At 49.7% G+C, this 15,131-nt stretch overlaps 5 protein-coding genes across 5 annotated transcripts; 2 read left to right on the top strand and 3 right to left on the bottom strand.

Moving 5' to 3' along the window:
• Window positions 1-871: 871 nt before the first annotated feature.
• On the bottom strand, window positions 872-2,109 carry FOBCDRAFT_199042 (uncharacterized protein; the record flags this gene model as incomplete). Its single annotated transcript, XM_031177290.3, has 3 exons — window positions 872-936; window positions 996-1,253; window positions 1,329-2,109. 3 exons carry the CDS (start codon window positions 2,107-2,109, stop codon window positions 872-874), a joined length of 1,104 nt encoding a protein of 367 aa, XP_031048423.3.
• A 6,085-nt stretch (window positions 2,110-8,194) lies between these two features.
• FOBCDRAFT_219009 (mitochondrial 37S ribosomal protein MRPS9) lies at window positions 8,195-9,703 on the bottom strand. The gene is made up of 2 exons (XM_031177289.3): window positions 8,764-9,703; window positions 8,195-8,699 (listed from the first exon to the last, which is right to left on the bottom strand). Exons 1-2 carry the CDS (start codon window positions 9,614-9,616, stop codon window positions 8,608-8,610), a joined length of 945 nt encoding a protein of 314 aa, XP_031048422.2. The 5' UTR covers window positions 9,617-9,703; the 3' UTR covers window positions 8,195-8,607.
• Window positions 9,704-9,932: 229 nt separating this feature from the next.
• FOBCDRAFT_25164 (uncharacterized protein) lies at window positions 9,933-11,800 on the top strand. The gene is made up of 4 exons (XM_059610950.1): window positions 9,933-10,014; window positions 10,104-10,290; window positions 10,513-10,561; window positions 10,614-11,800. Exons 1-4 carry the CDS (start codon window positions 9,985-9,987, stop codon window positions 11,596-11,598), a joined length of 1,251 nt encoding a protein of 416 aa, XP_059464494.1. The 5' UTR covers window positions 9,933-9,984; the 3' UTR covers window positions 11,599-11,800.
• Window positions 11,801-11,973: 173 nt separating this feature from the next.
• FOBCDRAFT_199039 (HAD-like domain-containing protein) lies at window positions 11,974-13,077 on the bottom strand (the record flags this gene model as incomplete). Its single annotated transcript, XM_031177281.3, has 2 exons — window positions 11,974-12,724; window positions 12,923-13,077. 2 exons carry the CDS (start codon window positions 13,075-13,077, stop codon window positions 11,974-11,976), a joined length of 906 nt encoding a protein of 301 aa, XP_031048414.3.
• Window positions 13,078-13,645: 568 nt separating this feature from the next.
• FOBCDRAFT_219004 (uncharacterized protein) lies at window positions 13,646-15,030 on the top strand. The gene is made up of 2 exons (XM_031177280.3): window positions 13,646-13,920; window positions 13,970-15,030. The coding sequence occupies exons 1-2, from the start codon at window positions 13,699-13,701 to the stop codon at window positions 14,690-14,692; spliced, it is 945 nt and encodes a 314-aa protein (XP_031048413.2). The 5' UTR covers window positions 13,646-13,698; the 3' UTR covers window positions 14,693-15,030.
• Window positions 15,031-15,131: the final 101 nt, after the last annotated feature.

Raw genomic sequence — 15,131 nt, 5'->3', positions numbered from 1 at the left:
AATAAAAGCACTCCTCAGTAACAGTACAATTCTATCAGCTTCTATTCAAAAATGCGTCTCATCCTGGTATTCCCATTCATCTAACATAGCTGGCAAGCCCGCGAGGTTCTTCCAGTTCCACTCTTGTTGCCCGCCCTCCTAAATGCTGTAAACCCATGACCGCAGCCTTTCTCTAACTCAAAGCAAGGCTCAGTAATAATAGTACAGTGCTGCCAAGTCTATCTTGGAAGCCTGATGAGAAAAGAAGAAGAGAAAGAGAAAATATGAAACCCAGCCCAACCCAACCCAACCCTGACCTGACCTTTGCTCCAACCACAGCAAGGCAACTTGATGCAAGTCTGAACGCCTTTCCCCGAAATCATTATCCACGCGCCCTTCGGTGTCAAACCCTTATCCATTTGCCTCTGCAATGACCAGCAATGTATCCCATACCCGTATAATACATAGAGTATTGACCATACCCTCTTTTCCATTGAACCCCGCGATGCAATCATGATTGTAGTAATCCTATGCCTTCGTACACTGCCAGCAAATGGTGGGAGAAAGTCTGGCAAAAACAACATAAAAAGAAACTCGTGAACAGCCCGTTGGGCTTACCATACATGACATCAACCCAAGTCGTAAAGTGCGAGTGGCGAGGGGGTAAGCATAATACGCAATAAAACGATCCATACATCGACGTGTGAAAATAAAACAGTTGCAAAGCGCAACGAAAACAGCAGATCCCTTATTGCAGCTGGCGCTCAATACAGTGGCGCAATGCGGGCATTGGGCCGCGATGCCTGAATTTTGAACGCAAATATCGGTGTCAAAAATGAGCCGTGTGTGTGAGACATGTGTTTGAGTCCTTGTGCAGTGTTGACTGTGTGCGTTATCGGTTGCCGCTGTCACTGCCTTCTTCTGAAGCATCGTATAAATCCAGACAGTCTTCGAGAACTGCACGCACATGTTAGCGAATCCGGTCAGACTCTATGGGTGGGACTGCATGTGCTCACCAGCAGTTATTTGATCTTCCCATACTCCATATTGATAGTCCACCAGGCCATGGCGCTCAATACCGTCACATAGCCTTATTAGTTCGTTTCCCATCTTTTTAATCATAGCTTTTGGAACCAGACTTTGCGTTCTTGAAAGTTGTTGGGATGAAGTCATTAGATCAATTTGGCGCTGGCCTAATCCGAGCCAAGCGTGGTTGAAGTCGTTCCACAGTTGAATACGATCAGCATGGAGGTTGGTATCGTCAAGATTAAGGCCTGGGAACGCAACAGTGGTTAGCTCCGGCTTTCTTCTGTTCCCCTCCACGATTCCATAGACAGTGTAATACATACCTAGATCTGCGACCTGAGACAACAGCCAGCTAGTGACGCTAAGCAATGTCTCAGATGCACTCTCAAGAGATCCATTCACTATCTCCTGAAATATGCTCCCTAGCTGCCTCTGGTAACTGACCCATTTCTCCTCGAGGGCGCCTTCTGCATAGTCGTGGTCGTCTGTCATTGAAACATCGGCGGTGTTTGTTGCCTGCGGCATTGCGCTCACAGTGGACATGCTGTTGCTCGCATAATTCATGGCATTGCTTTGCTGATAAACATTCGCGGATCCGCTTGAGCCCTGCGCCGGTTGCTGTAGACTCGGGCCAGCTGAGGCTCCAGTCTCAGACCCAAAGTAGCTCGAGGCGACGTCTGGTGGCATCATTTGCATAGCTGCAGGTTGCCGCGAGCTGAATTGCTGCGCATCGTAAACTGTGTTTTGCGTGCTCGGTTGGCCAACGTTATACATCATCGTAGCTGCGGTACTGTAGCCGCCAAAGCCTTGCGCTTGGCGAGAGTCGTGGCCGTACTCAGAGCCATAAGCTATAGCTGTGCCAGGCATATTTGCCGTCGAGAACGATGCACTAGATTCTGAATAGTAGCTACTGTAGTTACCCGGAGCTCCCATGCCTCGCCCTGACGATGAAGGGCCAGCAAGGGATGCAGGGCGATATCTGTCGTTGGAAATTCCAGCGAGCGAACGGCGCTGTTGTGACGGATCGTTAAGTGAGTATCTCTGGTTGGGGTTCGAATGGACCGGCGGTTCATTCTGCCTCCTCATACGGTTCGAGTCGTCCATGCCCCGAAGACCTTCGATACCACACGACCCTGCTGTCGGTCCCAGCTGATGGGTGGTCGGCAACGCTGGTGACTGTAAGGCAGCCAGTTTCAATGTCCCGGAATAGTTACACAATAAACGGTGCTGTATCAACGGGGAGGAAAGGGTATCCTTTTAAAACAAAATGATGTGGTTGCAAATATGTGACGGAACTGTGTTGTTGATAGTGCTGGAGGGGTCACCGCGGGGTTGCTGAAGAGGTGAAGTCCACAGTGGGAGTAGTCGCGATGATCGATAGTCGGGGGGTGTGGTGAGGCAGGGAATGGATGGCTAGCTGGGGAAGATAGTAGTCGAGTTGAGAGATCAAACGGCTCTGCAAGCAGGGTGCCGCTGGCCTATTATTCGCAAACAAAACACAGCGGTTTACTGATCAGGCAAGAGAGCTGATGGCTCAGCCGGGGATCTGGGTAGCAACGTAGTTTATCAAGTCGACTCCCAATCGTAAGCTAGAGCCTAGCGCGTTCATGCCCGGTAGAGGCTGGACGTCGAAAAGATGACGAAGAACAAGGCGTTAGTTAGGTCTAAGTAGCTTTGTCTGGGGCTTTGGGGCCCAGGGCTGATTTGCGGATGAGTTGTCAAACGGTTGTCTCGCCGTCAACTAGGAGGATCCTGGCCAAGACCCCATGTAAGAGACCTTGAGCATGACAAGCTCGAGCCCACTGCGATCTGCTGGGGCCACTACAATGCACCAGGGTCTCTATGAGGGACCAAGTAGATGCTCTAGGAAAAAAGCTTTCACTAAGCCGGTACGGGCGTACGATTCCGCCGAGTCGGTGTGGTGACAGTCTTTTGGTCACGTTGAGGAGGATATGACTGAGAGAAGTTAACAAAAACGAGGATGTATGATCGAAGGGTCAACAGTGGGGCACGGGAATAGACGTGAGTCGCGGAGATGACGAAATTCATCAATAGCAAACAGAGGATAGCCAAGGGATCTATATAGAATACTCGCAGAGAAAGCATTGCACTCGCTGGAGGGCACTATGATATGCTTAGGGTCCACCATTGGAGGCAGGGGCAATGTGACTGATGAGACTCGCTGTGGACTCAGAAGGGGTTTCGATGAGAAGGGAGGGGGGGGTGTATAGTAGACCAGATGTGAGGGACAAGCAGGACAAGTGAGGCGTATCGTTTTAGACTACTAGCTAAAGACGCTGTGTGAATGGCGTCAGGGCAGCCGACATACATGTTAAGCCCATGGAGAAATCCAAGATTGAGGCAAGATGAATGCACGCGTGTGTAACCCGAGCATTGGATTGAATGGGCAAGGAGCATTGTATGCTTCAGCATCATCCGCAGAAGGGGAGCTGATCCAAAGAAGATATGAGGCAAGGTGGGAAACGGAAGTGAGTGGCCCAAACCACTCTAAGAGAAATCGAAGTCCAGGAAGAAACGCCAGCAATTGCGGCTACAATGGTACGTAGCCTGGAAGCAAGAGATCCATTCAACAAAGAGGGCTCATGAGAACGGGTTTGGAAATTGTGGAAGGATCGGCGTCGTCCTTCTCCATCCACCACGTAACCAGCCTAGGCCACCACCCCTGGCCCAGTACCTTGGGTAAGAGGCGCCAGGAAGATTGGAGGAATGGTACATATCGAAGTGGCTTGCCTGGGCGTGAATTGAGCGGACGGAGGGTGTAGCGTCTCGGATCCTGGGGCGCCATGGGTGCTTTGCGCAAGTACCGGACCGCTTTTTGAGCCGTGGCCCTAGTAAACATCCGGTAGTCATTGCAATTGCTCATGCTGGGCGCTGAACAGCGGCTTCTCCTGCTTTCCATCCACTGGTGACTTAATGTTGGAATCCTGTTCTGCTTTTTTTCGTCGTCAGAAGCTGGGTATCAATGCATTAGATGAGAAAAGCGGTGGTCCCAAGACTGTTGTGGCTGCTATTTCCATCCCATCGCCATCAGGCACTTTGCGTTGACCTTCAAGTCTCTAGAGTCAGGTAGCCGCCAAAACAGTTTCACGCCTTGCGTTTTAGGGCTGTGGCTCTTAAAGCTCCAGTGCAAGTGGTGAAAAGCAACCAGTGCTCAATTGATATTTTTTGGCTCATTCTTTGGTTAAAGGGTTAAGTGGGCTAATGCCAGGAAAAACTTGACCCGAGACCCGCCAACCACAACTTGAACACACATGGTGATATTTTCGTAAATTGCAAGACGCTCAAGCTCTCTTGTTTGAAGTACTTGTCACTGTTAGTTCTGGAAACACCATGTCTCAGTCCATGTATTTCGTAAAATATCATGGCTTGGGAACATGAGGGACAGAGTCACCGTACGGGGAACAGAGACAATTGTCGAGGTGTGTGGGTAATTCCTAAGCTCTGCATCATGGTTAAGTGGCTCCGAAAGATTTAAGCAGATCTGATCGTGTGAAAAATGACCACTATAGCCAAACAAGGCCAAGCGGTTCCTATCGAAGATTGAAGGCTGCCTCCCCAGTGCAAGACAAATGCCAGCTAAAGTTGGTGCATCGATTACTGTCTTGGAAGATGCCTATGATCGATCGCACGGTTTGCAGGGGATAGTTCGCAAAAGTAACCAGAAAAAGACAAAAAGTGTTCTCATATCGATCTTAGGCCTGAGCATTATTAGCTATCTGTTGGGGTTTTCCTCCCGCCTTTGCCTGCCCTATACAAATTAACGTCGGTCGGTAGGTCGACTTGACTCTTACGTGTCTATAGCAACCAAGGGCTAGGGATTTGAGGGTGACAAGAAAAGCAACGACAGGCTATTGCAAGGGCTGAAGGTCGTAGGAAAAGAAAAGAAAAGCAACACAGAGCCAAATCGAGCAATGGCGCTGGTCCACAATCCACATCTGGAGGTGGTTCCAAGTGAGGAAGCCGGAAAGAAACGCTGGCCAATCGACAGAGGAGGGCGATACCAACTAAAATCCTTGTTGGAGTTGAGATGCTCGTGCTTTGAACACAACGCGCTTGTTGCTTAAATTGGAGGTAGCTTGACCCTCGCGCCAACCGTCCGGAGAGGGCGATATTGTTATGGAACGTGCCAGCAATGCTTGAGCTCAGCTTGCTCGGATTCAATTTAATGCTTCAGGCCAACCAGCATAAATGCGCGCCCCTTGTGGGCATGCCATGTTGCTAATAGGGGTTGGCGAATTATCCGGATTTTCGGAAGACACTCATGGCGCCGGGAAAACACTCAGTTTTGAGCATACTTTGAAGGTTCAATGATGCGGACTTAGATCGGGTTTTAGAATGGCATATGTCGTGAGGAGTTGTTCGGACCTTGATCCTGGTTGGCTTGCGTGAGGAAGATACCAGTCTGACGATGTCGATTCACTGAGCAAAAGTCAGGGCGTTTCCGTGGTTGGTCAATGGCTCGAGGAAAGCGGAAATTTTCTCATAAGGACTGGGGTAGGCGTTGGTCAGGGCACCTGCCAGTGAGCGATGCTTGGGATACAGTGGGTAAGGCAGGTGGACTTGAGTGGGTAAATGCCAACATTTTGGAAATGAGACAAAAATAGGCTTTGTCAGCACGATCTAAGGGTCCAGATATTAGACTCTCAGATTGATCGTCTGTGTCACGAACAAGACTGCAATGAGGCTGGTAATCACATACCATCTTAGTGGTTGAGTTTGCTTCGTTGAAGTGGCAATTCCAGCTAACGAGTTTGAGGGTAAAGTCCATGTGATCTTCACATTTGGCTGGAAGTTGGCAATAGAAGGTCAGCCTCAGATTCGTTGCCTTGATTCCTGCAACCTCTATACAACTATGGGGAGGATCCTTCCTGATTGGTATCGGGTAACTTAGAACGGTTTGGATTGCCTTAACCAGCCACACTTTAAATGACAACCTCGATTTTACCTGTTTCCATAATCTCTTGCCTTTAGTACTAAGTCTTTCAACATCAACAGCGTCATTAATTTTATAGGTAGACGACGGCACTTGAACACGAATATCATGTAACTGCTTGATTGTTTCATCACACACGCATTACCCGTGAGTTTACAAGAGAACCATTGTTGTCCCTTCTTCACCTTCAATGGCTCTACTGTCGTTAGCTACCCTGCATCAACATCTTCAACGGCCGTAGGTGCTTTGATAATACTGTCAACCAAGGGTCATCACCGAGATCTCCCACCATCCGGCCGACCCCACATCAAGTACCGGTACCTGAATGACCAGGATATCTGCTGAAGCGCACTAGTTGACGCGCATATCGGATCATGTTTCACGCGTCTAGAACTGCAAAAGGCAACGCGCATCAGCCATGCATGAGAATATATCTTTAGTTTGGCTGGGCAGCTGGGGTTCGAGGGGCGACGATAGTGATGCTGAACTCGAAGCCCAATCATGATACTGCCCTGACACCAACAAAGGTACCTCGTTCCGTGGATCACAGCCCTGCTCGCCTTGCATGTTCACTATCCAAGCATAACAACTGTAAGTTCGAGAATGGCATTTCGGGACGCGTTCTTATGAATGTTGTGCATATGCTGCTGCTATTGTGTTATGCTGATCAACACACATATATGCACACCAAATTAGTTTGATCGAAGAATCAAAGACGATCTCAGCCTCGCCTAAAAGCCGTTGGCCGTTAACTTTTCCTCAATTCTTGGAACGAGATGAGATTGAAGATTGTCCAGATACACCACATGTATCCGGTACAGAGTGCCGCAACGGCACCGATTCTTAGGTAACAGGGGTCTCTATCCACTCGTGGCTGCGTCCGCCCCAAAAGCCTCCGACCTCAAACCGCCGTCTGTCCATGCTTAACGCTCTCCACCTCCAACCATGATGAGAGCGATTTCTGGATATTATTCATCAGTACTAACTCTAGCTGGATCCGCGTTGGCACGGGCTAAGTGGCGGCCTCAATCTTGAGTTCGACGAGGACACCGCGTGATGTTGGTTATCATTACGCCGACAACTCTGGATCTCCTATGCCGTCATTATGCTAAGGTTCAACAGTTATCGAAGATTCGCCTAGCGCATCGCCATTGTAAGTTTATCTTAACTTTCGCAGCGTTTGTGGATTCCTACCATAGGGCTTGACATGATTCCAATGGCTCCAATTCCCGTTTTGCACGAGACACGTTTGTTGTGATCATTATGCTTCTAAAGAATTGCTTTATTTGAGTCAACATCAGTTTTCAAGATTCTCAAGTACCGATCCCCCAGGGGTTAATTGAACATCATTTTCGGAAGATTCCCCATCCCGCCACACCGTTGTGCCGCTGGATCTTCAAAATTAAACCAACCGCTTTTCTTCCTGAACATGCATGAGCTGAAACACTTCAAGCCACCCCACTGAAACTGTTCTAGAAACCTTCTCATTCTACAGCAATCCACTCTCCAGCTCAACAGCTGATGCAATGGTCTGCGACAATTAATCTATATAGAGCTATCCGCTTGTTCATATCAACGAGCTGCTTACCCCAAGAGTCACTAGCACAAAAGTATTATGGACGACTCATGGATCGGCCCCTATACCCGCGCCTTTAATGTCATATTGCGCGTCAAAGCAACGTCCCTCGCTGAGACGCTGCGACCACCGGGCTGCGGAAGAATGGCCGCAATTACAACAACCACAGTTAAACACGAAGTTCCTCACCGTCTGGCCAACCGGAGGGCATTCGTTATTCAATTGCCATGGAGCTAATAGTGCCAGGGATGCTCAGCACTTCGCCGATTGCCATCCGCTCCGTCCCGATTCAAACTTGATAAAAGCCCGCTGTTATATCAAGGTCCAGGGCTCATGTACTATTAGTATTACTCCAACGTTCGTCCTGCATTAGCGCTAACGATACGATTATTCAACGTTACTTCACGGCAACATAGCCGATTGCGGTATAAAATCATGACATGAGCGGATAGCGGGAGCTACCAGCGCCTTGGTGGCTTGCTAATTACCGTCAAGGAGCACCCTTCAGGGTTCGATGGGATGGCCCGTACATATTTGCTGCAATCCGGTTCGGCCGGTAGGTGCTTGACATGTTTAGCATGTCAGAAAATGTCTTATATGCACATGAAGAAGGCTGGGGTTCTCAAAGTTCGTTGACCCCCTGCATGTCATTAAATACTCTTCAGGGCGCGTGAAAGAAGCGTTGACATCTTGCAACAAGGATTCCCATGTGATGAACAGGTACGACTTTCCGGAGCCCGAGGAGCCGGAGACGTGATGCCGCATCAGCTCATCTGAGATCTATGGTTACATTTGTCCGAGTGCACCAACTGTTATTTCGAACCGACACGATATGAACCACCGAGGAACAGGAGTGCTTTTCATGACGGGTACCAGCCATAATTGCCCGTCCACACGATCACAATCCAAACATTACAGCTTCTTTCGAAGGCCGGGCATGGGGTTTTAAAACTACAAAGGTATTGTTTATACATGAGGTTGGATGAGCGCCCCGCTCACCACCCTTCTCATCATGATCACAGCAACATGCTCAATCCAAAGTCGTGAAATGTCAACTCTTTGCAAAATTTGCTTATCGCTTGACCCAGGCAGGCATCTTGCGTGCCTTGACATGGCCGTGCTTCTTCCTCTCCACTGTCCTTGGGTCTCTGGTGATACACCCAGCTGTAAATACGAGCGTTAGTCATTGCAACATAAACCATCGCGACGGTGATTATCAAGCACATACCTTTTCGAAGAGCAGTTTTGAGCGCTGGCTCGTGAACGATCAGAGCTTTGGCAACCGCCAACGTAAGAGCCTCGGCCTGACCGGTTGTTCCACCACCCTCCACCAATGCCCAGACATTGTACTTGTCTAATCTCTCAGTGGCCTGAAGAGCCCAGACCGCACTCTCACGATCATGAACACGACCGAAAGCTTGGCTGAGGGTCTTGCCATTGATCAGCACCTCTCCTGTACCCTCCACAACCCAAGCCCGAGCAGTAGATTCCTTTCTCTTGCCGACACCAATGGCTCGTCCAAACTTGTCGACTGTCACTTCATGAGGTACGTTCATGAAAGGGTTGATGTCTCGCTTAAAATCCTCAAGAGCAACCCGGACTTCCTCAGGGAAGAGTGAGGTCTCAATCTGGTTCAGGCGCTTGGCAACTCGAATCACCTTGGCGTAGTGGGAGGCCTTAATTGGTTCACCAAGTTTCGATCGCATTTCATCGAGCTTTACCCAAGCTGTCGGAGGAGCAGCGCTTGGGGGTAGTGTCGGAAGAGTGTAATATTTGGTGAGAAGACGAGCAATTCGGAGGTACATCTCATTGAATTGAGGTTCCCGAGAGAAGTACGAAGCCGAGACGGGAACGGCTCTCGCATGCTGGACGTCTTGGAATGGCAGAGAAATCTTCGAACTCGAATCTATCACGGCGAAAGGGTCGGTCTTGGGTTCGACGATCGTTGAAGATGTTTCACTGGCGATGCTTCGTACACCGAGGGGAAAAGTCGCTCTTTGCAAGGCAGGCTGAGGCCATGGTGCTCGGAAAAGTTTGCCTTGACATCTTAGCTGCCGTAGGCTGTGTGTAAATGTCGACATGATGGCCAATTCGGAGGATGGCCCCGTTGGTATCGTATCGGACCACGAGGTTCACTGACTGTCCAAAAAACTTCACGGGAATTCAAGGTCCATCACGGGCTAGCTGAGTCGGTGAGGTCACGTGGAGAGGATGTCCGAATAGACTTATCTGTACGCCACATATCTCACCCGCCACACTGCATCACAGCCACTTCTTTCGCAGCTCGTTGCTCGGGCAGTAAGGCAGGACCCCACTAGCGCGGGGCAAGCAATTTGACACACTTATTAGAAAAAAACTTCCCCTCCCTCTTTTTTCTCCTCCTCATTCCTCCTTCGTCTCTTTGTCTGTCAACTTGTCTGTTCTCAGCTGCCTCAGCAAAGCAATCAAGATGGCTTTCGGAACTCTCTTCACCCGCGAGGTACATACTCTCGAGCATTGAAATTGAATCTGAATTTGCTGCAAGTGCAAACAAAGAGCGTCGTTACTGACTGGTCTTGGTTCTTCCAGAACAACTGCCGTTCTACCGCCATCCGCGCGGTCGCTAAGGCGAACGACATCGAGCTCAACATCGTCGAGGCCGAGAAGGGCAACGCTACTGTTGAGCACCTCAAGGCCAACGGTCTCGGCAAGATCCCTGCCTTCATTGGCGAGGATGGCTTCGCTCTCTCCGAGTGCATTGCCATTGCCATCTACAGTAAGTAAAGCTGTGCGCGATGCATGCCTAATCTGGCACCGCTTTTCTTTCTTCTTACCCCTCCCTTGCGAGTGATGACCTAGCATTATATACAGTTATCCCTATCTGAAATGTCTTTTCAAGAGTTATTGTGTGGATACCGTCTAACTTCTGACCCTGCAACCCAATTCATCTTTGTCTATGTTGTCAGCTTTGTCGGGATCTTTGCTAACCCCGCTATAGTCACCTCCCAGAACGAGAAGACCACTCTTCTCGGCAAGACCAAGCAGGAGTATGTCTATGTCTACGGCCCCTTGAGAAGTTCTCGTGCTAACCAACCATAGCTATGCTTCTATCCTGAAGTGGATGTCCTTCTTCAACTCTGAGGTCCTTCCCAGCCTCATCGCTTGGTTCGGCCCCCTCAAGGGCGACGCTCCCTACAACAAGAAGAACGTCGATGATGCCTCCAAGGCTTCCTTGAAGGCTTTCTCCGTTGTCGAGGAGCACCTCATCCGCAACACCTTCCTTGTTGGCGAGCGCATCACCCTTGCCGACCTCTTCGCTGCTGGCATCGCTGTCCGTGGCTTCCAGTACTTCTTCGACAAGCAGTGGCGCGAGGAGAACCCCGCCGTCACTCGATGGTTCGAGACTGTCCGCGCTCAGCCCATCTTCGCTGAGGTTGCTGAGAAGGTTGAGCTCCTCGAGACTCCCGCTCTTACCAACACTCCCCCCAAGAAGCCTGAGCAGCCCAAGAAGGAGGCCAAGAAGGAGGTCAAGAAGGAAGCTGCCCCCGCCGCTGAGGCTGCTCCCGCTTCTGATGAGGCTCCTGCTGCCCCCAAGGCCAAGCACCCTCTTGAGGCTCTCGGCCGCCCCTCTTTCCCTCTCGATGAGTGGAAGCGCCAGTACTCCAACATCAAGGACCACAACGAGGCCATGAAGTACTTCTGGGACAACTTCAACTTCGAGGAGTACTCCATCTGGAAGGTTGACTACAAGTACAACGAGGAGCTTACCCTCACCTTCATGTCCAACAACCTGATCGGTGGCTTCAACAACCGTCTTGAGGGTTCCCGCAAGTACATCTTCGGATGTGCTGCCGTCTACGGCGAGAACAACGACTCTGTCATCCAGGGTGCTTTCGTCATCCGAGGCCAGGAGCACGTTCCCGCCTTCGATGTCGCCCCCGATTGGGAGAGCTACAACTTCGAGAAGCTCGACCCCACCAACCCCGAGCACCGACAGTTCGTCGAGGATGCCTGGGGCTGGGAGAAGCCCATCACCGTCAACGGCAAGGAGTACAAGCTTGCTGACGGCAAGGTCTTCAAATAAACAAATTAAAAAAAGGAAAAAGAAAACAAGAGCGATGATGATAATGGCTTATGGTTAAATGGTTGGGGAGGGTAAATGAGTTTATGATATTTTATGCCTCATGAAGGCCCTGCCGGCTGGCAATTCCCTATGTAGTACCCAAAAGAACGAAGAGCTGTCTGTTACTTATAGACAATTGAAAGGATTTTTTTTGTGAGATGAAGTTTGTGTCGCCTTTGGCAATGGCCATTTATGTTCTATCATCAACATGCTATGAAGTTGTATCTTATGAGGCCTTGGGCCTCGGGTATCTCTGAATGAATCTAAAGCGTCTATGATATCCTGTGATTCATCTTATTCCTGATACTTCCCACATTGGCGCAGGGTCAAACCTGACTAGGCTGCATCCTCTGGCAAGACATAAACTGGATCAAGCTTGAAAGGTGACTGTCTTACAAAGCGGCTGATATCCGCCTGGTAGGCCAGTTCATTCAGGTAATCGTGAACCTGGGGCAAGACATTGGGCATTTCCGTAGACAGTCCGGAGAACTCTGGAAGCGTAAGCGTGTTGAATGGTTCACTCCGGCCCTTCTCTAACGAGTCATCAACCAAAATAGTGTTGCTCTGATTCCAAAGACCTCCCTTATGAGCCTGGGGATGAGCAGCCCGCACCCGCGGATTAGTCCATACAGTCGTGAGGCGTTTGTAGACCTGCACTTTTGCGTTATAATCACCCTCCGAGAGACCAAAAGAATCACGACCCCAGACGACAAGAACTTGCTCACGCTGCTCAGGTGTGAGGAGCTGTTCAACCATCTTGTTGACGTTTTCAGGACGGGCTGAGGACCAAATCGCAACATGGAAAGCGTCGAGGCAGTATTTCATGAAGGTCTTTGCATGAGGTCGCTCGACGAAGTTGAAGGGCCGGCGTTTGTTGGGTCGATAGAGGAGAGTACCGTTGAGGTCCATTATAATGAGAATGCGACGCGGTTGAGGGAGTCGTTCGGGGCTGAGGTTTGCTTGGGCCATATATTGGGGCGTAGGTTCAGGAACACCACCAGAGGCTCTGCTTGGGATCTTGTGGGGCGATGAAGAGCGGCGTTGAGTTGGAGGGGCCTGGATCATTGCCTTGGGGCCTTTGGGGATTCTAAGAGGAGTTAGTGACATGGTACGAAAAGACTGCATGCCATAGAGTTTTAGGGGCTCTCCATGCATCCTCAGGTGAATTCAGTCTTATTCCAGACCGAAATCCTAACTGATGGTCTATACACTTCCAAAGTCCTTCGGAGCTTTGGAATGCCGCCAGAAGCCTTATGAATATATGAGATAGATCTTCTGAACATACTTTGCGTCTGCAGCCGCTTTACTCTTCTTCTTGGGGCCTTTGGGCGCATTCTTGGGCGCATCACTCTGTCTCGGTTGCGCCAACGTGAGGCCCGGTATGTTCATCGGCCTGAATGACGACCCATTCGGCACGACGGGCTCTTTATATCCTGTCATGGCTGCAGCTGGGAGAAGGAAAGAAGCATCCTGGAGTGGTAAAGTGTGTGGTGCTGTGGAGTTGAATGGTAATGGAGAAATAAAGCTATAGTCAAAGAATCTATGAGCACGGGATGTACAAGAAAATGCAATATTGCGGGTTTTCACGAAACGGCGAGCGGTGCCCAGCATGGGGAAAGGAGGAAGAGAGGCGCAATTAAAGAAGAATGCGATTTGCGACACCAACGTTTGGCTTTTCTTAACTTTAGCGGCCGAAATCGCGGGGCAGCAGGGGGTGGGCCTAGGTCCATTTATGCGTATCATTAAATAGATGGACCATGGCAGCATTTTTAGACTGACCATGTACTGTAATTACTGTGCTATAAGAGGCTACTCAGGATTGCAGGACCTTATGGACTCTAGTATGTAGCAAGAATAACACTCGATCTTCTAAAGTCTTGATCTTGAGGTAGGGTTTAACCAGTGACCATCTCAGAACGTTTAATACGGCTATTCACTTACCGGGGCACTAAGATAAGACCTCTTCGTGGGGCTTATCAAAGCTGGAAAATAAAAAAGTTCCCAGCGCCGCTATGATCAAACATTGAAGAGCGCTTGTTTAATTACATACAGCAGCACAACATGGCTTTCAAGCGAAAAACCTCATCGTCATTTGGACTGGAGAGAAGAGTGCGACCGAGGAGAGAGGATGAGTGGGTAGAAGAGCCAGAGAGTCAAGGTTCCTCAAGTGAGGGCGATGATGAGGTTGAGGAGGAGGAGGGTATTCGAGGCGTATCCGATGATGATGATGACGAGGGAGAGGAAGATCAAGAATCTGAAGAAGGGTCGGAAGATGAATCAGAGGTAAGGCCATTAGGTCCCTCCTCGAAACACAGTGCTGATTATAGAAAAGCCTGAGCAAGACACGCCAAAGATAGACCTCTCATCGGTCTCATTCGGAGCTCTCGCAAAAGCACAAGCATCACTGCCATCTGCTGGCCGCAAATCGAAATCGAAGAAATCGACCGATGAAGACGCTTCAAAAACAGAAACGCCAGCACCCAGGAAATCCACCAAATCAAAGGACGACCCCAAGCCCAAACGATCTTCCAAACACGCCCCCCAAGAACAAACCTCCAAAAAGCCCGTATCTCGCCGCCGTGAGATCCTCCCAGATAACCGGCGCCAATATCGCGATCCTCGCTTCGACCCCCTAGTAGGCCGCGTCGATGAAGAGAAAGCTAGCAAAGCATACGCCTTCCTCGACGAATACCGCGACAAGGAGATGGCCGACCTTCGCGCCCAGATCAAGAAGACCAAAGACTCCTACGAGAAGGACAATCTAAAGCGCCAACTCCAATCTATGGAATCTCGCAAGAAGGCCAACATGCGAAGACAGGAAGAGGAGAGATTGCTAAAGGAGCATCGCCAGAAGGAGAAGGAGCTTGTGGCGCAGGGCAAGACGCCGTTCTACCTGAAGAAGAGCGAGCAGAAGAAGCAGTTGCTTGTTAATAGATATGAGGGCATGAGCAAGGGACAGGTTGATAGGGCGATTGAGAGGAAGAGGAAGAAGGTTGCTGGTAAGGAGAAGAAGGAGTTGGACTTTTTACAAAGAGGTTCTCGACCACGAGGATAATCGAGTTACAAGATCAGAGAGTTTACATCAGTACAGCGATTGGGCTTACTATCTGAGTTGTGTAAAAGACCTCCGATTGTTTCGGACAGGAGTTCATACACCATCGCTTTGACTCCATTTGTCCACCAACGCATACGTCAAACATAGCGATATTGCATTTCAAAACATCTGCCTTAGTTTTTTACAAGCCACTTATGACTTAGATATGCATTTCAGCCCACCATAGCTTCTGAACATCCCTCCAACGGCCCAACCTTTCCCCTCAGTAAAAAGTTCACAGAAACAGCAAAAGAGAAAACATACAACAGCGAGGATTCGCTGGTCGTCACCGACCCAACTACTAGTTCGCCCCTTATCAGCTTATCTATGGGAGAGCGGACGGGATCCCGAGTTCTCTGATAGGTATGGTCGTATGTGATTGTCATGGTTGCAATTCTCA

This window comes from Fusarium oxysporum, chromosome III (genome assembly GCF_013085055.1).
Source record: "Fusarium oxysporum Fo47 chromosome III, complete sequence".
In the NCBI taxonomy this organism is placed as follows: Eukaryota; Fungi; Ascomycota; class Sordariomycetes; order Hypocreales; family Nectriaceae; genus Fusarium; species Fusarium oxysporum.
Note: the sequence above shows the minus strand (reverse complement) of the source record. Positions and strands in the feature narration are given on the sequence as shown.

Excerpts from the sequence above, each read along its gene's own strand:
- FOBCDRAFT_219009 (XM_031177289.3), bottom strand. The coding sequence starts at position 9,616 with ATGTCGACATTTACACACAGCCTACGGCAGCTAAGATGTCAAGGCAAA. Across the intron at positions 8,700-8,763 it reads CAAAACTGCTCTTCGAAAAG|CTGGGTGTATCACCAGAGAC; the intron begins GTATGTGCTTGA and ends TCGTATTTACAG.
- FOBCDRAFT_219004 (XM_031177280.3), top strand. The coding sequence starts at position 13,699 with ATGGCTTTCAAGCGAAAAACCTCATCGTCATTTGGACTGGAGAGAAGA. Across the intron at positions 13,921-13,969 it reads GGTCGGAAGATGAATCAGAG|CCTGAGCAAGACACGCCAAA; the intron begins GTAAGGCCATTA and ends ATTATAGAAAAG.
- FOBCDRAFT_25164 (XM_059610950.1), top strand. The coding sequence starts at position 9,985 with ATGGCTTTCGGAACTCTCTTCACCCGCGAG. Across the intron at positions 10,291-10,512 it reads CATTGCCATTGCCATCTACA|TCACCTCCCAGAACGAGAAG; the intron begins GTAAGTAAAGCT and ends ACCCCGCTATAG. Across the intron at positions 10,562-10,613 it reads CTCGGCAAGACCAAGCAGGA|CTATGCTTCTATCCTGAAGT; the intron begins GTATGTCTATGT and ends AACCAACCATAG.